At 48.6% G+C, this 27,609-nt stretch overlaps 1 protein-coding gene across 1 annotated transcript in view; it reads left to right on the top strand.

The window, feature by feature from the left end:
• Nucleotides 1–14,226, top strand: part of DRC11 (dynein regulatory complex subunit 11) — a 104,100-nt gene extending 89,874 nt beyond the window's left edge. Inside the window, exons 16-19 of the mRNA XM_075511219.1 lie at nt 1,307–1,393; nt 5,521–5,698; nt 8,955–9,193; nt 14,113–14,226. Of these exons, the coding sequence (XP_075367334.1) occupies nt 1,307–1,393; nt 5,521–5,698; nt 8,955–9,193; nt 14,113–14,226 (618 nt within the window). The remainder of the gene's footprint in view (nt 1–1,306; nt 1,394–5,520; nt 5,699–8,954; nt 9,194–14,112) is intronic.
• Nucleotides 14,227–27,609: the final 13,383 nt, after the last annotated feature.

Here is a 27,609-nt window from a genome sequence, read left to right as displayed (position 1 = left end):
TATTATCTTTCATGATATGATGGGGTTTTTTTTTTAAATCCTCATTATTAATGCTAAACATTTGAGTTCCTGCCTTCCAACAAAGGAAAAAGCTCAGTTTTCCTCAATGAAACTGTTCTGAACTTGGGGGTACCACTTGACATAGTCTAGGACCGACAAGTTACTGCAAATAAAGCGTCACGTGCCGAGGACGGCATTATTTCCACTTCACCCCATCAGCAGCACAGCAGAGCAAACAAGTTTAACAGCCCTCATCTACCATTCTTTTCCCCTGTCTTCAATCCATTTTTACTGTACAGACACACACACACTTAGCGCTTTTGAAACGCGTCCATAAAAATGAACTGTGGTGCTTTGAAGAAAGATGTTCACGACTTAATTCCTCCTGCACTGGCTGTCCATCAGACACTGAGCTTATGATGTATACATCCTATTGATTTTGTAAGCTTCCTTCCTGGAAGCAGCAGTTTCAGCTGGAGGGGGGGGAAGCAGGACAGAAGAATGCCGTCTCTCTCTCGTTACCCATTGACTCCGAGCCATCACTTTTGTGGCTGAGCAAACTAGCACAGCTCCGAGAGCCACTGGAAAGTGATTAAAATTTGGCAGCAGAATGTCTAAACCACTGGCGTTTCTATAGCAATAGGGAGAGTGCAAGATGTGAAAAAGCCTGTAGCATTGCTGCCATCCTGCTGTGAACCAGAGGTATAGTGCCTCCGACTTCGGAGCCGGAAAGCCCATTTGTATAGACCCCTCCTTCAAATTTAACAGGTTCCGTTTTAATTCTTGGGCTAACAGCAAATTAAAAGCTATTTTGTAAGCCGGAAGATTGCATATCAGCCTATTTTGCTTGAAGATGAGTACCCTCGTTTCTCATGCAACAGCCGTGTCTTGCCTGTCTCCCCATCTGTATTGCCCTCGGAAAGCCAGGGAGGGATCCTACGGGCAGGGCAGCCAGCCTAAAGCTGCCGGTGGTCTGTCGTTTGCCCGTGAAGTCCAAGTCCAGGCTTCCTTTTGCAGAACTGCAATTTAATTTGGGTTGAGAAATGCAACATAAGCATAGCAGTCAAAATGATCCCATTTGGGTTGGGTTCTTAATGTTAGAGTCTTAACTAGAAATGGTTTGATTTGCCAAGACTGCCGAGCAGAGCCAGTGCTATCCATGAGTGCTGGACATTTCTGGAAAAAATAAACCAGGCTAATTTTAACTGCTGCAATATGGATTCAGAAGCATAACTATAAGCACCCAGGTATGAAATTGTAGCCATTTTAATCAACTTCTTGCCTTCTCTCCCCCGTTTTCTCTTAGGTGGCTAAGCAATTGCAGCCTTCAGTCGTGTGGATTGGAGAGACAGAAAAAATATTTTCTAAAGCGGTACCGAAGGCTGAAGAAGAGGTGAGCTGCTCCTTTTTTATTTCAGCACAGATAATTTCTCCTGTTGCATTACAGCCAACGCAAAGGAGCAAGTGTATTTCTCAGCTTAGCACATACCAGTATGACCAGGCCTGCCAAAGCTTGCTTGATAATAGCTTGTCTCACTAACATTTTTTTATTTTAAGAGAGTCTTGTGACTTCTTAGGAGCCCCCAAGAGGTCACATTTCTCTCCTACACATCTACACTTGCTTTATTTAAAAATAGTCCAGTCACTGCTCATCAGTGCACTGAAAAGTAGAAGAGAATAATGGAGAATTTCAAAATATGAGGCAAGAAACTAAAAGTTAAGATGAGCTTAAATTGTTCAGCTCTATTAATTTGAGAAATTGGATGGAGCCAAAGTGAACAATAAAGTAACAAGGATAAATTTCCACTGTGAAAACGAAGAGCCTATGTTAAATAGTTATGTTTACAGATTATTTTCTTTGGGCTCCCAGGAGTCCTATTGCCATTGCTTCCATTCCTTCCTCTCTTGTGTAGCTTCCCCACTAGAAAGAAAATTAAAACACTGCCCAATAGGCACAGCAACTCAACCACCGCAGCAGAGAGCAATTCACCCGAAATCCTGATTAGATTCCTGCTGCTTGCAAAATATTTTACTTTTACAGCGCCACGTGAAAAATTAAACCTTTTTTTTCTTAAGATGAGTCCTGTGCATTTAGACTGTGGGATGGACACAAGCCTGTATATTTTGGAAGACCGATGAAGCATCACCTTGGGCGAGGCTGTCGCTGCTGGGAGGGCTGTATGAGCTGATGGGCGTGCAGTGATTGATGCCCTCTAGTGGTCCCCACACCAAAAGGGAGCCTTGCTCTTGGGTTCGAACCTTGACAGCAAGTGCAGATGGGGATTAAAATCGGGGCTAGGGGCCAAAAGATTGCCTGGAGTACTCACGATCTTTGTCTGCTTTGATAGCCACCGATAAGGAAAAATTTCTCCCCACGCCCGCCTCAGCGTCAGGGGTATCACTTCTATCCCTGCAATCGCATCCCTAGATCTGCAGGTATGTAACAAAAGGTCTCGTGTTCTTGGCGGGAGTGGGTGGCTCCAGGCTTGGAATCACTCATGTCCCAAACAGTTGACAGCATAACCAGTATTTGGAGCCAGAGAGAGCACGAAACAGGAGGGACAGGCAGTGGTAACTGGCAGTCTGGGAAGCCTTCCTTAAGAGCACTAGAATTTTGGAGAAAGCAAGCCAAGCTCAGCCCTCAGAAGCAGCCAAAGTGAGTGGAAGTCACTTTGCTCATCCCAGTGTGACATTTCTGGCACCGTGACTGAGGACCTGGTAAAAAGAAGCCTTAAATTCTTCAAATACCCACTAGAAAAGTAATCTCTCTCAATCCTCCCTAAAAGAGGCAAAGCAGTCAAATATCAACTATGTTATGGTAACCCAGTTGCCAAGGGTGATGTGCAAGCAGTTCAGCCACTCATAGTTAAACAAATAGGGGTCACCTTCACAATTCACCCCACTTTTCTCCAGCTCAGGTCCACACGATGGCTGAAATCATAGCTTGCCTCTTCAACAGCCCTTCTTGCTACTGACACATTTCTTTCAAAGTGGAGGAGGTATTATTAGCTTTCAGGACATACCTCGTAAATGTGCGTGCTATGGACACACATTAGTTTCACAAGCATAACAGGAGCTGCTGACACAAATGCCAGTCTGGCTTAGCAGGCTTAACTTGAGAGTGGAGTGTTTAGCTTGGTCTCTGGTACTGGTACAATCATTTAAAGTTAAGATTCCTACAAGCTGAGCAACGAACACTTGTCGTAACCAACTCTAGATCAGTGGGAATCCATGAATATAATTTGCCACCCAAAAAAATGATGTTCTAAATGCAAGGGATAAATTAGGACTTATTTTCACAAGTAAGAGGTTAAATAGGAGTCAGACAATTGTTCTAACAATTCTCTGCATCTCCTAATAGAGTCAGTTTTCCCAGCAGAAGACACATACTGCAAGCCCAGAAAACACCATGTCTCACCTGAAGCAACTATCTTCTATCAGACCATTATCTATTATCTTCTATCCCTTCTTCAGTGAGAAGGGATTCCTCCACCCACCCATCTCCAAACCTAAAACAATTTGATAATTCTCACTTTTCTAGCAATATTGAGGTTTCAAAACATCTTAGAGAACATTTGTACTTCCTTCCAGTACACATGAAGAAGAGGAAAGCTTGAAGCCTGTGAAGCAGCAGATATCCAAGTCATGAGGATTCATTTAGTCAGCATAAAATGTATTCAAAAACAGAGTAAAAACCACATTTTGGTCATTGCTGTGACCAGATTTCCCTGACAAAGCAAAAAAGGTGGCAAGGGTGGCTAAAACTTCCACGGTAGATATGCAACAGCAGCTTGTTTAATCATCAGAGAAGTCAAGCTCATTACCAGAAGCTTCCCAACAAGGGAATGGCAAAGTTTGGATAAGAGCTTGCGACATGAAGTCATGTCCTCAGACAGCAAACATACTGTTTGAGCATGGACAGAGCAACATCCTTTTTTCTGAACAAGAGAAAAAAACCAAGATTTTTCCTTTGCCCCAGGGCAGAGCTACTGTGCTTACAGGTCACATCCTTTGGGAGCAAGTGCAGGCATCCCGCTCTCCTGGGAGTGCTGGGTGCATAGGCACAACAAGGAAGAGGTGAAAAGATGGCAGCTGGCATTGTGTGATGGCCACAGGAATAGCTCATCCAAGAGCAAAGACATGAGCTGGATGTATCATCCTGCAAGCAACGTGTCTACGCTTCAAAGTGGGACCTAAGCCCTAGTGCGAAGACGTGCTCAACTCGTGAGCATAATTAAGCAATTGGCAAACTTAAGAAGATGCATAGGTATGACCATGAGAATAAAGAGAATGAGAAAACAGACGTACTGTAGATAAGACAAGTTTAGCTAGAAAATAACTGTGTGACTTTACCCCAAGACTTTGGGGATTTCTTATTGATTTCCCAATTTCCCCTCCTCCGTAGCATTCACTCCAAAGAACACAGCTTTGTCTCCTTTCTGTCAGCTGCCTGCTACTGCAGACAACAGAAAAATTGGATCGCAAAGATTGTATGTCCAATGTAGATTCACAGCTGTGTATTATTGCCTTCCAACTGAGAAGGTTTGCAGGACATAGTTCCTTCCTTATTGACATTAAGGAAGTCTGATCTGAAATTGAAGCTCAAGTTTCTCAGGGAGCTGCCTGCTATATAGTTTAAAAAAAAAAAAAGTCACAAGGTGATCTAGAGAGTAAAGTTTTCAAGTGAGTGTTCGTGACTTGGATGTTAAGTCTCAATCATTTCTGTGAAGAGGCTTCCAAGTCATTAGACTTCTCCGATACACTATCCTAACCCAGTTATTCACTTACAGCTTTATTAACAGTAGCGTGACACCACAGCAATTTGATTAAGCTTCTCCAACCAAAATTCACTTGAACATTATCAAACCTAACTACCCAATAACATGTTTTGCTCAATACTCATCTGGTCTGTAAATAATAGTTAAATATTCTTTATAAAGTCAAAGAGTAAATTATTGCAAAGCAATGAATCCCAAGTTCAAAGAGCTTGTGTTCTCAGGTTAGAGCCTCAGCAAGCTGGAAATCACAGCAAAAATTACATTTTTCACATTTAAACCATGGGTAGGAGTTGGTAGATCATAACCTCCAAGAGCTAGAAGGATTCCACACCAGGTTGCATAGCGCGGCAATTTTTCTGCCTGTTAAGGTTCATCAGGTACGTGGGTCCAAGCAATATTTCTCCTTGAACTGGAAATCAGGATTTCCTTCTTTAAATGAGCTGTTTCCTTCCTGCTCTTCAGTAACGGGACCAGCGAATTCAATAGTGAAAGGCACCAGCACAAACCCACAAATACTTAAGCAGAAATCAAGCGTTTACCTTACTTTCAGAAGACAGAGGCTTCCTACTTAGGCTGAGCATCTAGTCTGCTTATACTAAATGCAACTAGACTACTAAAAAAAAAAAAAAAAAGCACAAAATCCTGTTGTACCTAGCATGTCTACAACTTCACCTCATTAACTCTAAACTATCAGCATCGGTAACAGCTCTTTCCTCCTTGTATTTACATGTGCACACTGAAGATGAACCCAAAACGACTGGAAAAGATCCTCCCCAAATTCCTTAAGGCTTTGAAAGCACAGGACAGAGTGCTGCTAGTGGGAACCACCAACCGTCCCTTCGACGCCAACGTTAAACCTTTCTGCAAAGTCTACCAAAAAATTATTCTGATTCCTAGGCCTGACTACGCTTCAAGATTTGGCAAGTATTTCAAGTGATCCTGTTGATTACTACTGTTTAAAATCCATGCTTATTTTCTGCTTGTCCTTAGAACCGACTTTAACCTCAATTCTTAACCCAGGTATCAATTTTCCGTTAATTTCAGTATTGCCTAAATTTTCAAGTCCTGAAAGTTTAGGTAATACTGATGCAGGCTACCCCACAGATCAGATAAGAGTGGAAGTTGGGAGAAGGGTTTAAAATACTGTTCTACGGCGATTAGCATTTCTTCATGAGCTGTTTAGCATGCACCGAGTTCATCCCAAGCTGTTTTTTCACTGTAGGAAGCATAAGATCCATTTCAATACACACTTTCTATTTTAAGCTTTTCTTTTTACACGAGGATTCTGAATTTCTGTTATTCCTATCCAGTTTCCGTACTCTTAAACGGTACACTTCAGGGCCTCTCCATAAACAGAACCATATCTAGAGAGTTGAGTTTTGTCACTATCAAATTCCACTTTTGTACTTACAGATCACGAGAGAGATTGTAGAAGCATCCGCAGTTTTGCGTGTCTCGTCTGTCAAGTGGTGACAGACAGACCCTCCCAAACTCTGACAAATTCATTGAGGACCCCATGTGCCGAGAGTCAAAGCTTGTAACGAAAAACCTCTCTTTTATTAGACCATGGCTTACTTTCAAGCATGCAAGTTTGTTTTCAGATTTGAATCACCTTAAAGTCTGCAATAGCTCAGCATCGACTAGGAAGAAATGCTCCAAATTAAAACTTAATAATGTGAATCAATTACTGCAAGAAAGATGGTAGTTTGTCCACATCCTTCAGACTTGGCTGGTAGAAGGACTTTTGTTCCCAGGAGTATAATCTTTTTTCCTGTGGTTTTATCACAGATATCATGTGGTTTAATACACTTTTATGGGTACTATGGAGTCTGGATGCAACGACTCATAAGCAGAAGGGCTGTTTAGGTTCAGTCTAAAGATTATGTGGAAAAAAGGGTTTGGACCATTCAGAATGGCACCAAACACTTCGAGTTAGGACTCTCGAAGGTTTCTTCTACCAGCGGCTACTAGCATGAGTATCCCTATCGATCACGATATCAAGGAAAACAGACTCCCTTCATGCCACTGATTTCAGATGGATCATGTCCCAGAAGAAGACAGTAGTAAAGGAAACCAGGAAAAAGGAAATTCAGTTCAGGGACCTCACTGCACAAATGCACCTTGACTACAACATTGCTCCAGATAGTCACCTTATTACAAAAATCATGCAACTGTACTGTGAAGTCCAGTTTATACTGCCTTACATGGAGGCAGCCAAGGTACTGAGATGATGCACGTTTGGGCAAGCTCAAGACAGGTTTTGACTGCCTAGCACATTGTAAATCTCTCCCACATTCAATAATTTTTCATAGTGTGGATGGGAAATGGTCTCTAAGCAAGCTAACATGTGTTTCATGTTATGTTACAGCTCTAATAAATTGCTAACAGATAAGGGACATGAATAAGACCTAGAGAAAGGAGGTGATAGCAGCTGAATTTAGCTGGGTTCGCTTCTGGGGATTGAACCGTCACATTCTGGGATTCTCACCACTAATTTGGAGTCAAAAAAAAAAAGGGCCAGCCAAAGGGATTTCAACTGCAAACTTAAGAATGCCCCAAAAAGTTAACTCTTGACATTTTAAAGCAGATTAAACTTGTAGCTTTACTTCTGTGACGTTATCCCATTTAAGACAGTGCCTGGCTTGTCCTTTAGCTCCAATCTTCCCTCAAGTTCAATGGAAATATGATCCTTACAGTACAGAGCACTCATCTTCCAATCTTGACAATTTTCAGTGCCTGACACCCAATTTGAGAACTAAAGAAACTTGTTTTGACAGAAAAGCCACGACGTAACAAATATTCGTAGCCACAGTGCACAAGCTACCTGTCTGCTACAACCCTCCATTTTGTTACAAACCAGAATATTCCAATCCATGCACGAGGGAAACAACAAACATACAAGGGAAATCATTAAACTGGGAGATTCATGATCCCGTACTGGTTTCTTGCTATTAATCACCCAGCAAGTCAGTATCTCGTATTACGCACGATCCTACCCGCGCCAGAAGCTGTGGCACACGATATATGGCTGCGCAGAAGTAGCGCTCGCTGTTGCGCGCATCAATTCCTCTTTTATGAATTAGCGATTCAGCCAATAATTATTGAGCATAGTTATAATTCAAGCGGAAGATCGCAACTTGCCAGAGTAAAAAAGATAGTACAAAGTTGTCGATAGTTATGGGCACAAGTCCAGAGTATCGACATTACAATCGAAGCAAGAGCAAGGCAGGTTTTCTCCATGACATAACTGCCCCGACATCCGGTACCATTAACTGTCCACGCAACATTTTCATACTGCATACGAGCATTCCAACAGAGGATACTCAAACCGCAAACCGTCCGTCTCATTCAAGAACCTTTTGAATCTCTATGCATAAAACTTGTTATTTTTTTCCAAGCGTTCTCATGCGGGGCTTTAAAGGAAAGCATGGTGAGATGGCATGAAAGTTTTACGAAGTTTCTCCGAGACAGACTCTTACTTTACAGAGGATAAACCAAAAACATTTATTACTCCTATTAATTTGGGGGTTTGGGAAGCAAAATCTCAGGCACCTCACAAACATTAAAATACCTTCATGTCACAAAGGTTCACAGCTAAAAGATACAAACAGGTTCTCCATTTAACTAACGAGCAGAATGCCAATTACAGAAACGTACACCTGGCCTTTGCAACACGCGCCTGTGTGGCTGGAAGCCTTTGGCTTCCAAACCAGACATTGAGTCCCCGTAGCAGCTCTCAGTTCAGCAGGAGTAACCTGCGATCAGGGTCACGGAAATAAAAACAGGCTGTTAATATAGGTACTTAACTCTACACACCCAAATGGGAACATTCTGGACAGGTTCTCTTTCTGTGTATACACACAGGCATGTTTAAGTAGTTCTTTCCATTTTTACACACATATACACCTCATGTTACGTGCCCTTAATGACTTTCTCAAAGTACTGACTGGTAGCCAACAAACGGTCACTACCAGTTTAAGAACAGACGTACCTAAAGGCCTCTATGCTATAAATCTGTAGATGAAAGAAACAGCAAACAAGAAAAATTTGAATCTTGACTTTCCCAACTGATAGCCCTTATTTTCCCGTTTCAACTTCAAAATGTGAAAATATTTCTCCTGCTTTCCTTCCTGCGTGTCTTTGGCATTCTCTCTTTTTCTGGGTCCCGACGAGCAGTGTTATGGAAACACATCATCCTGCAGAACGGCGGAGCGATCACCAACTTGCTGAACGTAAGCTGCCTCGCAAAGGTGTCCGATGGTTTCACGCAGGGACACATCGTCCAGGCGGTGCAAGCTGTCCTGAGCGAGCTACGCCTCCTGCAGATGACCAGGAAGCCACTGAGGACCGCCGAGTTCATGACTTCTCTGGCCAGACAGGACCCGGTGTACAAAGAGGAGGAAGAAACGTTTCAGGTGACGTTAAGAGCTACGTTAACTGGCTGTCTTTCATCGTCCCCTGCCACGTCCTTGTCCAGGCACATTTGATCTAGAGACCTGCTAATTCTGCTGATGGGTTGGCACATCACTATCTGAATGATGATGTATGGCTCAACGGCACCAAACACCCATCTCCCTCATTTTGGGATGTTTGGCAGCCCGGGCTGCTGGGCAGCTGGACGTGCCAGGCAAACAGTCATTATTACAGGCAGCGACTCTGCGCGGGCAGCGCGCCTGGCATATTGCTTTGCTGAACCTACTGCCGCACCCAGCTCATGTCGGACAGAGCGGCCTCCTTCACATGTGCGGATAAATTATGCCGGTGCCGTTAGTACCACGCATTGGTCCTTTTTCTGTGGGAGCCGACATGTTCAGCAAGCCTGGCTATATTATCATGAGAAGGCAGAAAACTTGGGCACGTGGGGTCTGCAGGGTGCTCCACACAGGCATCGAGGTTTAAGTCCTTATTTAAAATTATTTCAAACAAGAACTGTCTTCATTTCAGGGTTTAAATAAAGTAGTATCTGCCTCAAACGCCATCCCTCTCCCCACCCTCAGGGCCGTAAAATCCTTAAGGCCAAACCTAGTGCATTTGAGGTGCATTACATACACTTCAAACATACACGGATCACCCTGCAAACAACTACGTTTCCCACATGTAGCTCAGTAATAATTTCTCTTTCTTTCCCTAGACGAGGATTATCTTTATGTAGTGGTTAATTCCGCTTTCACTGTATTGCTTTTGGTTTTCCTAATGGTGGGAACAGTTTATCAGGCTTGAGAACAGGTCTACAGTTTATTTATTGTAGTGACTTCAGCGTAGCTTAGGGACAGCTGAACTGGGCTTGAACTAGCTAGTTGAGTGCAACGCTACAGCTTAGCGGCACTGACGCCCCAGAAGAACAGCATGGTGCTTGACAAAGGCACTTCGAGCCTACTAAACACCAGTAAAAGCCTTGGCCACCGAACAGGACAGCCCTGCTGTCTACCCAGGAGAGCTGCAGGCAGCCCGCACCAGGGCCTCCAAATGGGATAGGGCTTCTGTACTGAAGACAAGAGACGCCGAAAGAGCTTTCTCAGTCCCATACCCCCCCCCAACTTCTACCCAGACACGTTTATAAACCATCCAGTTCTCCTGGCTAAAAGGTTTCCTCTTCACTCTGCTCTTTAAATCCCCTCTGGTTTTGAATCCCCACAGCACCTCGCACAATAAACAGGATGCAGTCTCTAAAAACTTTGTCCAAGTCTTCTTCCACTGCTAACCTAATGATAGTGCGTATTTCTCCCAGCCCTGTTGAATACTTTCCAATTTCCATTTAGAGCCATTTGGCTCACTCAACATAGGCAGCATTTGTGATATTTGGCAAATCACTCTTTTTCCTCATGCTTCCTATCTAAACCAATATCTTTCCTCAGGGAAAGGCTAATGGTTCAGTGTTGCAGCAAAGAAAAAAAAACCCTATCATTCCCAGTTCCAAGTAGTAATCCATTTGTACCCTGAAACGTGAGAGCTAGTATTTAGTGAGAGTTTAACTTGAAAATATTATTCCACTTACTATAAATGTGCCTGTTTTGTGCAGCACCAAGTATGCAGGCAGCACTTCATTTTGAACACGGCTAAAACGATACTGTCCTCAGCGTCCCATGGCAATAATTTCCTCGCATTAATTACAGCCCTTAAGAAAGTATTTCCTTTTATCGGTTTTAAATTTGTTTCCCTTAAATGTCATGGAACCTTGCCCCAGCACCTGTAATACGGCACAGGGGAAGAGGATTGTCAAAATGGCCTCGTGCATTAATTAACTCCAGTATCTTCGCCTCTTCTCGCACAGAAGCCCCTCTTCCCGAGCCTCTGATCATCGCCACCGCTAGACCTTTTCTGTTGCTTTGCTTTGTCCTTTTTGAAGCGGGGCAGCTAAAACGCAGTATTCAAAGTGAAGATTAGCGCTGTGATGAGTCTTTGATTTCTATTCACTGGAAACATGAATCTCCCTGTTTGACATTTATATTCCGCCAGTGTTCCAAAATGAATATAAATAATGCAAAATTTGTGATAATGTGATTTCTTCATTCAATTTACTCGAATTTCTACCCCAATTATACATCCACATTTTTGAAATTATAAATTAGCGCACCAGTGTGATTGATAGAAATCCTTACACAGAAATAACGGCAGTCCTAGAGGAGCAAAGGGCAGGCCGGCTCGCACGCTAGTTCTGCCTGGCAGTGACTGGTACAAAATACTTATAATATGCAAGAAAACCAAAGACTGTGGCCATCGTTCCTCCAACAAGCAAACATTTTGACTCTGATCAGTCACTTACTGACAGTAACTTACATCCCCAGTTCAGATACTAGTGCATTAGTGATAAATCTATTTGTATTTTAAGCATATCTGAGGAGGTGGCTTCACTAATCTCACATAGTTCCACTAGCTAAAGAGTCAAAAGCAGCCATCATCACTTGCCCACAGGCAGGGAGATTCACTGCATTGAACTATAAGCACAAAGAAACGGGAAGGGAGCAAGAGAAGACATCATGAGGCACTCGGCTCCTCCTGCCACGTGCAGCAGGGTCCTTTATCAGCGACTCGGCGTGGGCAGCGAGATGACCTCCCCAGGCTGCACCCACCCGACGGCACCTTCCGTCCTACCAAGCCCCCAGCAAGCTGTTGGCAGGGGTTTGTTATTCTTTCCATCTCCCACTTAAGGTCTGGAGAACATCGTACCCAGGACAAGAAACCTGGTGGGGGAAATAGAATTTCTATGGCCTCATGGCCCACCACGCATGGAAGGCCAGAGACATTGCTTGATTGCTAGCTACCTCTGGGCAAGGCGATTCCTCCCCGAGCCCATCGCCACAACCACCATCTTGTCTTTCTTATCCCACTCACGTGAAGGACCACAGACAGCCATCTCCAGGCCTCTCCCACGTTGTCCCAGCTGCGCCCGTTCTCCCCGACACAGGAGTAGCTTGGCCCCAGACCATCGTTAGGACAGCAAAATTCAATTGCCCGGGCCACTGCACCAAGAGCCCTGGGGTTCCTCCCAGACACCTCCCATGGCACCATCTAGACGTGGATGCGCGAGAGGTTGCGTGATGTTTTAATCAGCGGAGTCGGGGTTCTTGGAGGGGTGCTCAGCTAATTCGGGCAATTAGAGCAGACATCACGGTGTCGGGGCTGCTTGGCAGCCAGCCGGACGTTTGAGAGCCGTCAGACTTCATTTACCTGCTGACAGTACTTAATCTGCACGGCAAGAGATCCAGATCGGGTGCCTGTCATCAGCCCCTTTCTGGGACCCAGAGGAAGCCTAAAGGCTGCATGACACCAAGGAGGACCGTCTGGGGCCGGGAGAGGGACATCAAGGGCTTTTCTTCCCTATACACTTCCAATACCTCTTCTCCCAGCTACTTCTCTTGCTGCCGCCCGTCTGTAACACACACTGGGAAACCGGACAAGGCAAATTCCGAGGGGTAGGCTTACCGGGCTCGAGCTGGAGGCAGCGTTTTGGATGAATCACATGGAAAAGGGTTGAATCACATGGAAAAGGGAATCACATTGAAGGGTCTGGAGCAGAAGTCTTATGAGGAGCGGCTGAGGGAGCTGGGGCTGTTCAGCCTGGAGAAAAGGAGGCTGAGGGGAGACCTCATCGCTCTCTACAACTCCCTGAAAGGAGGGTGTAGAGAGGTGGGGTCGGTCTCTTCTCCCAGGTAACAAGTGATAGGACAAGAGGAAATGGCCTCAAGTTGCACCAGGGGAGGTTTAGACTGGATATTAGGGAATTTTTCTTCACCGAGAGGGTTATCAAGCATTGGAAGAGGCTGCCCAGGGAAGTGGTTGAGTCGCCATCCCTGGAGGTATTTAAAGGTCATTTGGATGAGGTGCTTAGGGACATGGTGTAGTGGTGGACTTGGCAGTGTTAGGTTTATGGTTGGACTCGATGATCTTAAAGGTCTTTTCCAACCTATATGATTCTGTGATTCTGTGAAAAGGCAGACCTTACAGGGTGCCGCGTTGGTAGGAAGGTTGAAGACTACCCAAGCGAAGGGCAGAGGAGACGCAGTTGTGGCGTTAAATAGTGGTCTGTGGTCAAAGGAAAGACATTCATTCCTGGGGCAGTGCGTGGACGAATACGGTCAAGGAGGAAGGCATTTTATCAATCGTGCCAACACCCAGCGGCATTTTAATCTCTGCTGTAGGCAGGGCTTCATCGATAAAGGTTCCTGTACATACCTATGGGGAAAGACTAATTCCGACACACTACTGACTTTAACGCACTACCCTCTCCTTCATTTTACGTTATTTTCACATGGCCTCGAACTGCCTTGTTGACATTACAGTCCAGGAGCTTGGCAAGTTTGCAGAGCGACTATACCAAAGTCATTTACAAGTCACAGGACTGTGAACAGGCATCTGAAAGCAATAAACAGGTTTTTAATGTTCGGGGTTTGTTTTGCTGCTTAAGCTCTCTCATTGAAATAAAAACTGTCTGGATAGATTTGCAGAGCCATGAGAAGTATATGCTTTGTCTATTGCCAAGTTTCAGACCAGAGGGAGTTTCGACAAGAGCTATATACCTCGGAAATAGGGTTGATCATAGAAGTTCTAACATTTCCATAACTATAGCAACACAAATGGCCTAGCTAAGTATTTCTGTTAATGAGACACACTTCAAGCAAGCAATTGCTATACTTCTTGTTATAATAATGTTCTCCAGAGATCTGAGGATTTCATTTCTCCTCTCTACAAGCCAGCCAGGATTTTAAGATTTTTTTTTTTTTTTTTTTTTTTTAAGGAATGCTCTATTGTACTAGTAAAAAGTTTAAGTGTGGGTTTGGGGTTGGTTTGTTTGTTAAGTTTTAACCGAACATGCACATGCTTTTTGATTCTCCAGGTCTGGTATGCCAAGACACCACTGGGTAAAGCACGAATGAGAGCACTGGCAGACAGTGAGAAAGCAGGAAAAGGAAAAACAAAAGAAGGAAATAAAGGAAAAGGGACAAAATAACTTCCTCAAGAATTTTGCATCTGGCAATACCAGTCACAGCTCTACTTCACTGAAAGGGGGAGATGCTCGGAAAGCAGACGCTTCAGAATAATGCACCCCAAGTTATAGCTATTCCAGGAAAGAGAATTCCTTTCTGAATGAATTTTTAAAAGTTCAAAAAATCAGATGAGACATCAGTGTGACATGTAGCTCTCGGAGGATAAAGAGTTAACGACCACTGACTTGCTCAAGCATTATTTATTCTACGAGGTTTTAGGGGGCAGAGAGGTTCATTACTCAGGACCGTAACATGCCATCAACTTTTAGGCTATACCCATTTATTTCAGCAAGTAACTCTCCTTAAAAATTGATGTCACATTAATGTCTTTCATTACTTTAATATCCTATATGCTTTATAAAACTAACTGCTTTATATATCTGTAGGTCTAATGTGTTACAGTTCTCAATAAAGCTATTACAGCTATAAAGACTGCTTTTTAATTGGGATGGATTATAAGACACTTAATGCAATCTACCTCAAGCTGAATATTTACATAGCCGCAGGAGGACCACACTGTTTCACCTTTTGATGCCTCATCACGGACAAATTCATATATGGGGACGGTAGCAGAAAGCATTAATAAGCAGAACAAAAGCAAAGCGGTCAGGTGGTGCTCGTTTTGGTGGATGCCCCGAGAATCTATTTTGCCATGGAACACAATGCCCAATTACCTTGTTTGCACAAATAGCGATATACCTGTTGCTTAAAAAACCCACATGTAGCAGAACAGCAGCTGTAATGGCTTTCTGGAACAGGCCTGTTGAGCTTTCTAAAAGGTTTCATGCTGTGTTAAACCCAACCCACCTAGACCCGCTTCAACTTCTTCTACATCCAGTCCTGCAAGCTCTGTTTAAGTGGCCCGCTGGCGAAAGCCTGCCCCACGGCATTCAGACCCCACGCGCGGAGCCACGTAGAGATGTAGCCTGCGGCATCGCAGTGGCTGTTTCCATGTGCTTGAGCAGCAAAACGTGAAGCTCTGTGGCAGGAATGTCTTCTGCACAGAAGGACCCAAGACACTTGGAGGCAGAGATTTCCCGGTCTCGTGCTTTGATGTAGCGTCTCCTACTCCATAGAGTGCACTAGGCCTGACAGCCGAACAGCGAGCGCAGGGAACCAAACCTTCTCAGAAACACGATGCACCAAGTAGTCCACGATAGCACTTGGTAGTGTTTCAGTTGATAAGCGATCAATCTTGTTTGCTCACAAATCAGCAATTTTGGGGGCAAGGTATTTATAACCAGCGGTTAGATCACCCTAAAGCTTTGGGACATCCTACGTGACACTGATGCAGCCAGCACCGCCTTTATGTCAGCTCCAGCATCTCGTTCACCGGGGTCTTCTACAAATACAAGCCACAAGAATGGGCTGCCACGCTATCACAGCCCCAGCTCAGGCTTTTTGTGGTCCTCTTTGGCTACTTTCAGCTCTCTAGCAGGGCACCCCTGGATTTCAGCCTTCCAACCTCGAGGCTGCATCTCCAGCCCTGCCGAGGGGATGCAAACGACGGAAGAGAAAATGCTCGCTACATCTCCTCTGTGCAACGCCTCAGGACATCGCTGGCGTACACAAGCCCTTCCCCGGCCACCCCAGCGGTAACCCGGCTGCTGCAGCCTCGTCACGACGTGCACAAGGGACGCCGCGAGTACGAGCTGCCAGCCCCTGCATTCAATCACTTGCAGCAGAGCAGCTACAAACTTTGGCTTTCCTTTCTTTATTCTTTCTTTGCAGATGCTTGCTTGCAGCAGGCTGCTGGCTTTACAAATTTGGCAGCACGTCCAAGTTAAAAAAGGTAGTCTTCAACTTCACCCTCGGTGAGAAGAGCCAGACTCTCCAGAGAGGTGGCAGGGTTTGTGTTAAAAACCTCATCGCTGCTCTCATCTGCAAGAAAACTAATTTGGATAATTCTGTCCTCAATCTTGCAGACAGTGGAATACTCCTCTCCACAACAGGTTTGACAGCAGAACGTGATGTGATGAAAAGACCGCATTTAGGTTGGACGTAAGCAAGCCCATTAACTAATATTTCAGCAGGTTCAGTGCAATCTCAATAGCAAAGTAACACGCTGACTGGCAACATCCATCTCCAGGGCACGACTCCGACCCCATGCAGAAAGGATGCACGAACATCTCGCCTTCCCAGGTGTGCTCGGCAGGGCAGAAGCCAGTGGTTTTTCCACCAGTATTCACCAGTTTAGGGGGAAAAAAAAAAAAAAAAAGCACTGGGGCAATTCAACCTCTAGGTGTAGCTTGCAATGGTGGCTGCTTTCCATATAAGCTGCGTTTTTTTTTTCCATGGGGACCTGGAAGCCACAGCTGGTGTGTCTACAAACAGCTCCGTGGGTGTGGGGCGCGACGAAGAGGGGATAAAGCAAACTCTGCCCTGCGTAGCTGCCAAGCCCTAGCTCTCCTTTAGAGAGTCCTCTCAGGGGGATGGGGAGGGAAGAACGAGGAGCAATTTTAATGCTATTTATAACTATTATCACAGAAAGTGCAGCTACTTGAAAATGAAGCTGTTGCATCAAGCAGAGCCAACGCGCAGTCGTTTCAGTGTCGACGGCTGAACTATTCAATTAAGTGGCCCTGGCTGGATCTCCGACGCCCGTCCCGCTGTGCGGCTAATAGCGCTCTCAAGGAACACCGCTAGAGATGCTCCACCAGGTCTGGGTACCCAGATCTCTACCCAGAGACCTTTCACCACAGGAAAAAAAAAAAAAAACAACAAAAAAACCCACAACAAACAAAAAGGAGGATCATGGCTTTGCTAAGCCCAGCCGCAGGGCAATTGCGCTCTAATTTCCAGCTGCAGCCTCCTGGCACAGCAATCCCAAAATCTGACGAGGGAGGAAAAGCCCCTTTGCTACACCCTATCCCCTCCCTAGTTTCCAGCAAGAAGCGAGTTTTGGGAGACAGCGGAGGAGGGCACCAGGCTGCTTTGCCTCCTGGAGCGGTGGCGGGAGGTAATCCAGCAGCACCAGCAAAGTTGAGAAAAGAAGCTGTCATGCTCATTTATATATGTAAGTGATCTGGAGAATTATCGGCTAAATTATTTAAATGTCCCATTACTATTAAATTACTGGGCATTCATTGTAAGAACAGTCATAATACAGTAACTAATTTGGTATTAATGTGAATGTCAGCATTTCATTGCAGTTATTTTGTACTTCATCATAAGATAATTTACCAATAAATTAATTGGCTTAATTGCTTCCTCCAAACCCCAGAGAACTACATATGACATGACTTTTAAAAAGTGTTCATGCTCACTCCCCATCTTTCCGCTTTCCCACACCAAGCGGGAACCCCCCTTGGAAACACTTGGGGAGGAACAGCGGAGAAAGCGGGAGCAAAGCGTGACTTCGCTCTCCCACGGGCAAGAAAGCCTTGGCATAGCCCTGCCCTGCGAATTTTAACGTGCTTTAAATATAGCCCCCGAGGCCGTGCTTCGGGCAGGAGCCCAGGTTTCAGCGCCAGCTTTGCAGGGTGCTGGGTGGAGGGCAAGGAGCGCAGCCCCAGCTCTCAGCCTCCATCCAAGGCAGGGGAAGCACCGGGAGCCATATTCTTGCCCCCCTCCCTGTTGTACAGCTTCCCCACGTCACCTTTGCCTCCCCAAAACACCAGTAACCCCCAATCCCCACCACCTGGGCATCAGCCAAACCAGCCAGAGCAGAGACCGCAGCTGACAAACCTTCTGCTCCCGTTGGAAAGAAGTTGCTGCCAATTTGCCACAAGGCTCTCCGCAAAAAAAAAAAAAAATGCCGTAATCAGGATTTCAGGTGCGTAGCGGATACCCTGCCTCAGACGAGATGTCTGCCAACGGATTTAAACCCTATCAACAACCCCGAGAAACACAAGCAGTTTACCACCGCGCTTGGAATAGGATAAGCGAGAAACCAAAACCAAGCGGAGCCTTAAGTCGCGAGGCATCACCTCCACGCTGCCCTACAGCGCCCGCCAAGCACCCCAGGGCAGAGCCCCGCTCTCTTTGCGGACCCAGGCACCGTCGCTGTCGGCATCCACGCGGGAGATGCCTCTGCCTCCCGGCAGCGAGCCCTCGGGGACGCGGCGACCGCAGGCGGCCCTGGCCCCAGGCAGCCGGGCTGCGTCTTCACAGCGCGGAGGGAGGAAAAACAGCCCTCGGGAGGTAAAAGGCAGCAGCCGCCATGAAGTCATGCCTCTGCAATGCGCCTCGGGTATTATTAGGTCCCTGGCTTATGTCAAGCGCTTGGGTTATGCCGCTGTGGCCAAAGCCCTTTAATCAGACACTGTAACTCCTGTTAAAAGCAGTGCCAGCCCTTGTCTCTGATCCCTGCCAATTTTGCATGAGCTATTTTGCCTTGCTAGCCTGTACTGATTTAGAGAGCGGGTTATGGGGAGTGCCGCTGTCTTCCCAAAAGCCAACTCCTCCAGCACCGGGGTTTGGGGGGTTTTTGTTTTTTTTTTTTTTTTTTTTTTTTTTTTTTTTACAGCCAGCACTGAAGCTCGCTGGCAGCCACAGCGAGTCTCCAAGAGCTCCCACCCCTCCGTTCCCCAAGAGCTTAGGAAAAGTTTATTGCCGTTTTCTACTCCAGGAGATGGAAAAAAAGCTCCATCGAGAGCACAGTGGGTAAGGACAGCTATTTGCTCCAGTTTCTTGGTTTAAATGGTTTTTAATAAATTAACGGGGCTCTTTCGCAAAGCTCCGGGAACAGATTGCACCGGACTCGGTGCTTTGGCACGTGCTCTTCCACCATCAGGGAAAGACCGGCCCAGCTGCAAAATGCTGCTAAATCTGTATTTATGGCGATTCGCCCCGGCCCTGGGCGGCCGGCGTCACGCCAGGCTGGCACGCGGTCCGACCGCAGGTGGGAGCAGCCCAAGGGAACACATCTCCTCCCAGCACGCCCCGGCCAGAGACGAGTCCCAGTCGCGAGGCGCCTGTTGTAGCTTATTGTTTAAGTTCAGAATTAAAGAAAAAAAAAAAAAAAAAACCCCGACATTTCTTAGCAAAACCTCCCAAATCCAGTAATACAAAGTGAAGCTGACTGTTCTATTAACTCCCATCCTGCATCAGCAATTTTCTAAAGTGTGGAAATGTTATAATTGACTTTTCTGCTAGTAGCAAAATGTCATTTTTTCTTAATACTTCCTAAGTCAGTAATGCATTTCAAAAGCCTCCGATGCCACTACCACAACAGGACTTACAAATTAGCACATTTTTAGCTTTTCATTAAACACAATACCAAAAAAAAGTCTCATCATATTAGGGTTTCTCTCCTCATTATTGAAAGTACTGCGACTTTGGAACTTCGCGCAGCAAATTATAATGCACTCAGCCTGGGTCCATTGTAAATCAGGGCTTCAAAAAAGGTGTCATGTAGTCGGGCCCTCTTTAAGCACTGAAAATATTGGAGTCTATTTGAAAACGCCTTATGCAGTCTCCCACTAGCCTTGCAAATCATCACAGCACCGGGTAGAGCTTCCTTTTATTTTTTGCCTCATGGCATCAAGCCATTTCTATTCCGACCAGAAAAAGAGGATTATTTCTTGCTGGGATTTCAAAAAAAAAAAAAAAAAAAAAACCCACACCTAAGATAACAAGCTGTATAAAATCCCCAAATCCTTTCGGGCTCTTGTTCAGCTTTGCACGGCATTCGTGGGGCTGTTCTCTTCAAAGGAGAGGGGGGGTCTCCAGCCGGACCCCAGCTTGCTGCCCTGGGATGCCTCTGGCCGACGATGCTTTTCGGAGACCGCCGCTAAAACCAAAGGCGAGAACCAAGGTGCAACCAAAGGCGCGGTGCCGACGCGGCCCCGGCTGATTCCCGAGCTCCGCGCTGGAAGGCCGCTGCGCTGGGAGGACGCTGGAGAAGAGGGGCCGTTTCTCTCGCGGAGCAAACGAGCACCAGCCCCGTTTTGCGTGCTGTCGCCTCCTGCAAAAGTGCTGAACGCGGCCTCGGTTGGCTTTTGGCATTACAGCCCTGGGCTGGAGTCCCCTTTCTTGGCAGACGAGGGAAAATAAAAGGGGATGTGCCAGCACGGGAGCAGGGAGAGGCTTGCACCCTGCTCCCGGACCCCCCCAAACTGGGGGCCGTGCCAGGGCTCTGCTCCCGCCTGCCCAGCGGCCTTAAAGCCAACGGGGGGGAAACGCAAACTCCGCACCCTGTCCCGTTTTCCTAGTCCTCTGAAAAAAAGGCTAAACACGTCCCTAAGCGCCTCCGCACGGCTTCAGACAACGCCAGCACCGTGCGGTTTCCCGTAGGTGGGATGCCCCTCTCCTTAAAAGCCTTCATGCTTTAAGTCGCTCAAAATGGCAAGAAAGTCATCATTAACAAGGCAATTAAGCGCACCCAGAAGCAGAGGGGAAGAGAAGCATGAAATAAGGCTGTTTGCTTCTCTTAGCAAGCCAGCAGCAAGGCAAAGGGCATTTCCTAATGGCCTCTTCCAGCTCCCGTACTTTAGGCTTCTACCCTGCCTCAGTTTCCCCAACAGGGAAAAGGCAGGCGGCAGCAACGCGAGGCAGGGAATAAAGCAAACACTGGGAAGGGGCAAAGGACGTCTCGCAGCACAGGCGACGGCAGCAGCAAATCCCAAAATAAGCACCAGAGAGCAAGGAACCGGGAGGAGGAGGGCCCGCAGAGGAGAGCCAGATACCAGCATCATGAAAAAAGCAAACGCGAGGAACTCACCTTCTCCCCCTCGAAGGGTCACAGCTTCTACACGGACATCGTTGGTGCGTAGCTACCAGGCAGGAAAAGGGCTGCAAGTACTGCTTTGTCCATCGCTGCCTGAGAAATGAGCCCGAAGCCCCCAGCCAGCCAACAAACCCTGAGGAGCTCAGGGGCTGAGGCTTTTATCCGGCTCGTGGACCACCTGCAAATGGGAAACCCAGCCCTCCTGCTGCCCCCGCAGCAGATAACCTCGTCAGCTGCTGCAAGGGCCGTTAGCAAAGTCAACGGGGCAAGCGGGTGATGAAGCCCAGGGACCTCAGCTGGTTCTCCACCGTTTTCTCTAGCAGGTGTGCAGGGTGAGGTCCCAGCGTCCACATCAAGCTTTCACAGCGCATCAGCTGGGTCTAGCACCAGGTAGAGCCTTTTCTAGAAGTTTCCTTCCAAAAGTGCCGTTTGAGAGCAAAAAATCATTTTGACGATAGCAGTGAGCAGGCAGATCCTGAGTGCACGGCACGAGGGGGTGTGAGGGTCTCGCCAAGCTCCTTGCCGCCCCGTTGACCCACTCATGAACAGCAGGAAAGGCCCTGCGATGAACGGCCACGCGTGGAGCTGCCGCACGGGGCAGGGACAGACATGGGAAGGGGTACAGGACCTCCTCCACCTGCAGTCCCTCCTTCTCCCCCACGCTGTGGGTCTCCATCCCTCTCCATCAAGCCCCTCTCCTGGAGCCACAGCACGCTCCGATGGGAGAGGGTTGGTCTTGGACTGGTTGGGGGTTTTCCCAGTTCTCCCCAATGAAAGCAGTTCAGGTCTGGGATGAAATCAGCCTGCTCCAGCCACCTCCAGCAGCGTTTCCATCCACATTTCAGGGCAATAAGCTCCTACAGAAGAGGACCAGAGGTGCTGGTTTTCAATTCCAGGCACATCATTCTTTGTCCCAGCTCCTGGTACCTGAGTCACGCAAGGAGAAGCCACCGCTCCTGCCCACCCAAGGGCTCCTGCCCACCCAAGGGCTCCTTAATGGAGCGGGACTTTTGCTTTCTAAATGAAAATAACCCAAGATCAAACTCCGGGAAGAAAAAAAGCGATGGAGGGGAAAGAGAATGGGCTGAAACAAGAGGAAAAAGACCAAGAAAGACTCTTTGGAGAGCGAGGGAAAATCTAGGCATGAGCCATTGGGACTGGATACGGCACGATGGGCCAAGCCCTAGTGAAAGCTCGATGAGAGGTCAAAGGTTGGGTGCAATCCTCTCCTCTCGAGTAATTGGAGTGGTGAACAAGCTGGAGGATTAGCAGGAGGAGATGGAAATCATGCAAATGAGCCCTTTGGCCAGCAAAGCCAAGAGCCCCGCTCAGCACAAAGTTTGGCTAAGTTACACCCGTAATTGCTCTCATTAAAGGTGCACTCAGACGGCTCCATCCCAAATGCTGCGGCTCAGTGAGCTCCCGAAAGGCCTCTCACCGCAGCACCCTTCCGCAGAGAGAAATGCTAAAATGCGTCAGGCCAGCCCAAAATTTGGGGTCTCGGCGGCGGCGTTTCAAAGCCCATTGGAAGCCTGCGCTGGCACGGTGGCCCCCCATCCCGTCACCCACGTTAGCCTAAAAACAACCTAAAAGCAACCCCTCCTCTCCCGCCGGGGTGGGTTGGAGGGGCCGCACGTGCAGGCACACTGCGGTGCCACCCCGTGGCCCAAAAACCTGCCCCACCGCCTTCTCCAGCCCACCCAGGAGATGCCCCCATCCCTGCGCCCCTCGAGCAGGGCCCTGCCCTGCACCAGCATTTCATTTTGGGCTTACAAAGCCATCCCTGCTCTATCGCCAAGATAAAGCTCCCAATTCTGGGATGTCCCTGACCCGCTGGTGACGTGCCACCCCCCCGGGCAGGCAGCGTCCCCCTCCGCCCGCTAACGAAGCCCCTCGTGGGGGGATGTCGGGGGCAGCCCGAAGCCCCGGCCCCCCGCATCGCCCACCCGAGCCACCCTCCACGTTCAGCGGGGAAACTCCTCGGCGCTGCAGCTCGAGGAGGGCAGGGGACGCGGCGGCGGGGGGGATGCGCTGACAGCTCGCCCCGCCAGGCACCGCCGGCGTGATGGATGGTCCAGGTGCCGCGGCCGGGCCCCCAGAATCAGCTGCCTCATCCCACCGCGGCAGCAACCTGTAATTTCCGAGGCAGCGTTTCCAGCCCGTAGCCTGCGAGTGATGGGAAAGGGGGGGCAGGAATGAAGGCAGAGCCGAGCAGGCAAACCAGATGGCTCTCTCGTTAAAGTGCAGCTGCGCCAAGGAGAGGTCGTAGCCGTAATGAATCGGGCCGAGTCCCCACTAATTAACGCTGACAAGTGAAGTTCAGATGTGTCCACTGGTAAGGAATAAATCAATCCCCCCAGAAATGCATACGGCCACCGAGGGATAGTTGAGTTTGTTCTTCTGCGTCCCAGAGGGCAAGCAATTATCCCCGTAACTTTCTAGTTAGGGTGAGACATCTTCCGATCCATAAATACCTTCCTTCCACAAATACGTTACGCTTTCAGGTGTCAAAAGCTAATTTTGCTCGGGAGCCAAAGAGCACGGGACGGCGTGAAACCAAGCGAAGGGCTTGTTGAAGCTCATGGTGCCATCCAGCTCCTCTGTTTCTACCTCCCGTAGCATTTTGGCAATGGAAAGCCTGTTGGACGGCAGCGATGCTCCTGGTGGGGAGCCAGCTAGGGACTGGGGCGAATCCGGGTCAGTTTTCCTGAGTTTGGGGAAAAGGGCTGGGTTTTGGGTCCTGAGATAGCCAGCACCGGACCCTCACTCTATCGTGTGTAAGTCAGTCCCTTTTTCGGCGGTCAGCTGGCAAGCGGTGGTGTTGACCCGTGGCACATCACACCCCTGCCGCCTCCCGTCCCAGGAGGGGCTCCTGCATTACGGACCCCGCAAAGAGCCTCTAGTCCCCTCCACCTTCGTCATCCTCCTCCCCTTTCTTCCTCCCTTCCTCATACCCAGGGACCCCTCCTCTGCAGTTGCACCCTCTCTCCTCCTCCCCAGGACCGCCACGGCAGGACCCACTGGCCACAGGGCACCTGGCAAGTGGGGTGTCACCCACCTTGCCCCCCTCGCCCCGGCAGCCGTGGGAGAGCGTCGGCTGCAGCACTGGCTAAACTGAGAGCAAACCCACGCTGTGGGGATGCTAAACCTTCCCCTGCCTCAGCTCACCAACAAACACGCCTGCATTTTTCGGGGAGAGCAGAGCCATCACCACCTTGTGCTGCCCTACAAGCCGCTTGGGTCAAACAAGGTATCTGCTGTGTCCTCTTGTACAGGACGACGTCATTTCACGTGCCTCCTCTCCTCCTCTTTTTTTCACCAGAACCAGGCAAACTGCAAATGGAAACGATACTCTGGTGCCATTAAACAACCGGGGGAGCCCAGTCCCCAGCCGAATCCAGAGGTTTTGAAACTTTAATTGCGGGAACATCCTTTTTGTCCCCAGCACTCGAGAGATGCCTCTTGGTTTTTTGTTCTGAGCGATGGGGTGTCGAGGTTGGTGGCGTCTCCCGAGCACGTCCCCCAGGACGGCTGCTCTCCTGCCCTTCCCCATTGCACACAACCTTCACAGAAGTACACTGTCCCCGCTTTTCAGAAAAGGGTTTGTTGTGCAGGTTTCTTTTCAGCATCTCCATCATCGCTGCCTGCTTCTCCACGCCTAAGTCCTCCCAGGTATAACCAGAGCAGGGCTGATGGTTTTCACCGCTGCCATACGCAGCCAGGGGCTTCGATTGCAGCCGGCCAACTTTGGGGCATCAAAGTTTGAGGTGGGCAGAAAAAAAAAAAAAAAAAAAAAGAGGTGTTACATGGCAAAACTAGCATCATGGCTTTTGCACAGGGAGGGAGCAGCCCCCGCACTGCTCGCGTGGAGTTAAACCCTCGTGGGTGGGTTCGGGCAACGCTGAAAAGCAAGCACACCCCCCAAACCGTCACTGCCCAGAAATGAAGCTGGCCTTGCTGTACGTGTTCGGACATACGTCTTCTAAGAGAAAGGGGTAGCAAGAGAAAGAGGAAAAAAATGCAGGGAGGAACTTGAGCCCCCCACGTCAAAGGAGAACCGAGCTGAAAGCTTCGTGTCTGAAGCTCGTGCCGCTTGCCGAGAGCCTTTCGCAGCCCAGAGCAGCAGCGGTACCGTGTCCGGCAGTAACGCCCGGTGCCTTCCTTTGCCAAAGGGGCTCTAATATTTTAGGGTAAAGGGGGGGGGGGGGGGGGGAATACAACCCTTACAGCCCACAAACCAACAACCTCAAGGGTGATTGCTAAAAATAACCCGGTCTTCTTGCTGCCGGAGACGAGGGGCGAGCTGCTAATTAGCGAATGCCATCGCCCAGCTGGTAGTGTAAGGGGCCAGGCGCTGGAGGGTCAGCCTGGGGTGGTTTGGCAGGCTGGCACACAGGGTGACATCTCCTGAGCGCGTGACTGAGGGGTTAAATAAGTGGTAGCGCTCCCCTTCGCCTTTAAAAGAGGATGCACACCGGGATTGAATTCCCAGGGGATAATTAACACAGCTGCAATTCTTCAGCGGGGAGGGGGGGAAGCCTAGTATTTTTAGTTAAGCTAAGAGCTATAGGTTTTTTATTCCTATAATTGATGGGGAAAGGGGGGGGGAAGGGAAGCACTGCATGGTTATGAGAACTGGAAAAGGGTTGGGTTTTTTTTAATTGAATTGAATTATTTACGTTCGACGAAGAAGGGCCACTACAAGCCAGCGTAGCACAGAATACCTTTCCATATTATATAGAGCTGTTAAAGGGAAATGTTTCGGCACTATTTAAATATTATCTAATTTCCAATAAAAACCGGACAAAATCAATGCAGCCTCGGGACGAGTTTATATTTCACCGGGCAGCAGTTTTTAAAGGAGAGCAGGTCTGCCAGCAGCAGCTCAGCTGGCTCCGCTCGTGCAATTCCATCCACAAAAGTTTTTGGGGGGGGGGTGTGCAAAGCATGGTGCACACCCACACACACACCCCCACACACACACACCCACCCCCCCAGCACGGGGACACGCGCCCAGCGTGGGTGTCTTCGCGGGCGTTAATCCTGCGGTCGGAGCCCCTCGCTCAGCCACCAGCCACGTAACCGGGCAGCGCTGTCACATGGAGCGGGGCGGGGGGAGCGCTGGAAATATAAACGTGGGGACGTTTGGGCGGCAGGTTGGCTCTTTGCAAGGTGGCACCTGGCTCCGAGAGAGGAGATTAAACCTCCGGCCCCACGCTGCCCGGCCGGGGATGGTGTCCCGGAGGACGAGCGAGCATCGCCCGGGAGAGCCGCCCTCACGCCGCCGTCCCTCCAAGGTAGGCTGGGGCAGCCGACGGCTTGTCCCGCGGTGCGGCGGCCTCGCCATCCTGCCTGCCCACCTCTCGGTCCCCCGGCTGCGGGCACAGCATCCCCTCCCCGTAGCCGCAGGGTGCCGGGGGGACACGGCCATCTCAGCCAGCTCATTTTAATTCTTTTGGGGGGTAAAAGCTTTAAATCAGTCACACATTGCCATCCGCGCTTGAGAGCAGCTGGAGGAGGCAGTGCCGCGGGCTGCCAGCCCTCGGGCTCCTTCCCCGCGCTGGAAATTTCCCTGGAAAAAAAAAAATAATGCCGTTCTCCGCTGCCGGAGGGCAGCTGTAAATCACAGCAGCGAGGCCAGGAGCTCTCGACGTGGGCACATCTGGACTCGCCGGATTTTTTTAAGGCAGCCTCATGGTTTTTTTGAACCGGCAGGGCAAATTATTACGGGCTGAAATCGCCCTGGTGTGAGGACTAAGTTGTTATGCGGCAGCTTAACTTGGGGAACAAGCTCGCGCTGAAGTCATTTTACTTCTGCGTATCGTGCTCTTTCATGTGCCAGGAATGAGTTTTCCTCGTAATGTGAAGCCGGCACAGACAATTTAAGTCATTATTAATAGATACACTTGATCTGAGGAACTAAAATGCTTAATGTTTTGTTAAATGAGGTGTACTCTGCAAACAGTTGTATGCAGGGAGAAGGTTAAGATGCTACCCCCGCGTTAGAGATTAATGAGTGAGAGGCTACTGCTAATGAAGTACTCATCCTTGCCAGCGTTTGGGGCCCGATCCTGGGTAGGAACATCTCTGCTGAAGTGAGGATGCATAAGGATGATCCTAGGCTTAATTGGTCGTAGGATCAGGCCCTCGGGACGTCAGGGTCTCGACGTGCGGGGAGCAGCATGCTGGGAGATCAGGTGATGTGCCCAAGGCCATGCAGCACGGCAGTGGCAGAGGAGAGGGTAGGGCTGTGTGGTCCCAGCCTTCCTCCACCGCCCAAAATCCCTGCCCAAAGGTGACAGGGAGTTTATAAGCAGTTGAAACCACCCCCCACCCCCCCGTTTTCCTTCAAACCCAGCCGGGGACTTCTTCCCCTCTCCTGGCCAGCCCCAGGATGCTCCGCAGGTGTCCTGGCTGCCAGCTCCTCCCTGCAGTAAATCTCTCCTGCCTGTACCACAGCATTCCCCTTAAAAACACGGGAATATTGTTTCATCCTGACATCACTTGCTACTCATCAGTGGAAAAAGCACTTGACTTGGCTGGCAGGAGCTCAGGCTCCTGTGTTTATATGTGCCACTCAGCTACAAGAGGACTTTTTCTTTCTACTCTTGCTGGCCCTGGCTATTTTTAACCCCCTCCATCAGTGATGCTGTTAATCCTGTCATTACCATGACCC

This window comes from Mycteria americana, chromosome 9, assembly GCF_035582795.1.
Source record: "Mycteria americana isolate JAX WOST 10 ecotype Jacksonville Zoo and Gardens chromosome 9, USCA_MyAme_1.0, whole genome shotgun sequence".
In the NCBI taxonomy this organism is placed as follows: domain Eukaryota; kingdom Metazoa; phylum Chordata; class Aves; order Ciconiiformes; family Ciconiidae; genus Mycteria; species Mycteria americana.
The sequence above is the reverse complement of the archived record's forward strand: the minus strand, read 5'-3'. Positions and strand labels throughout refer to the sequence as shown.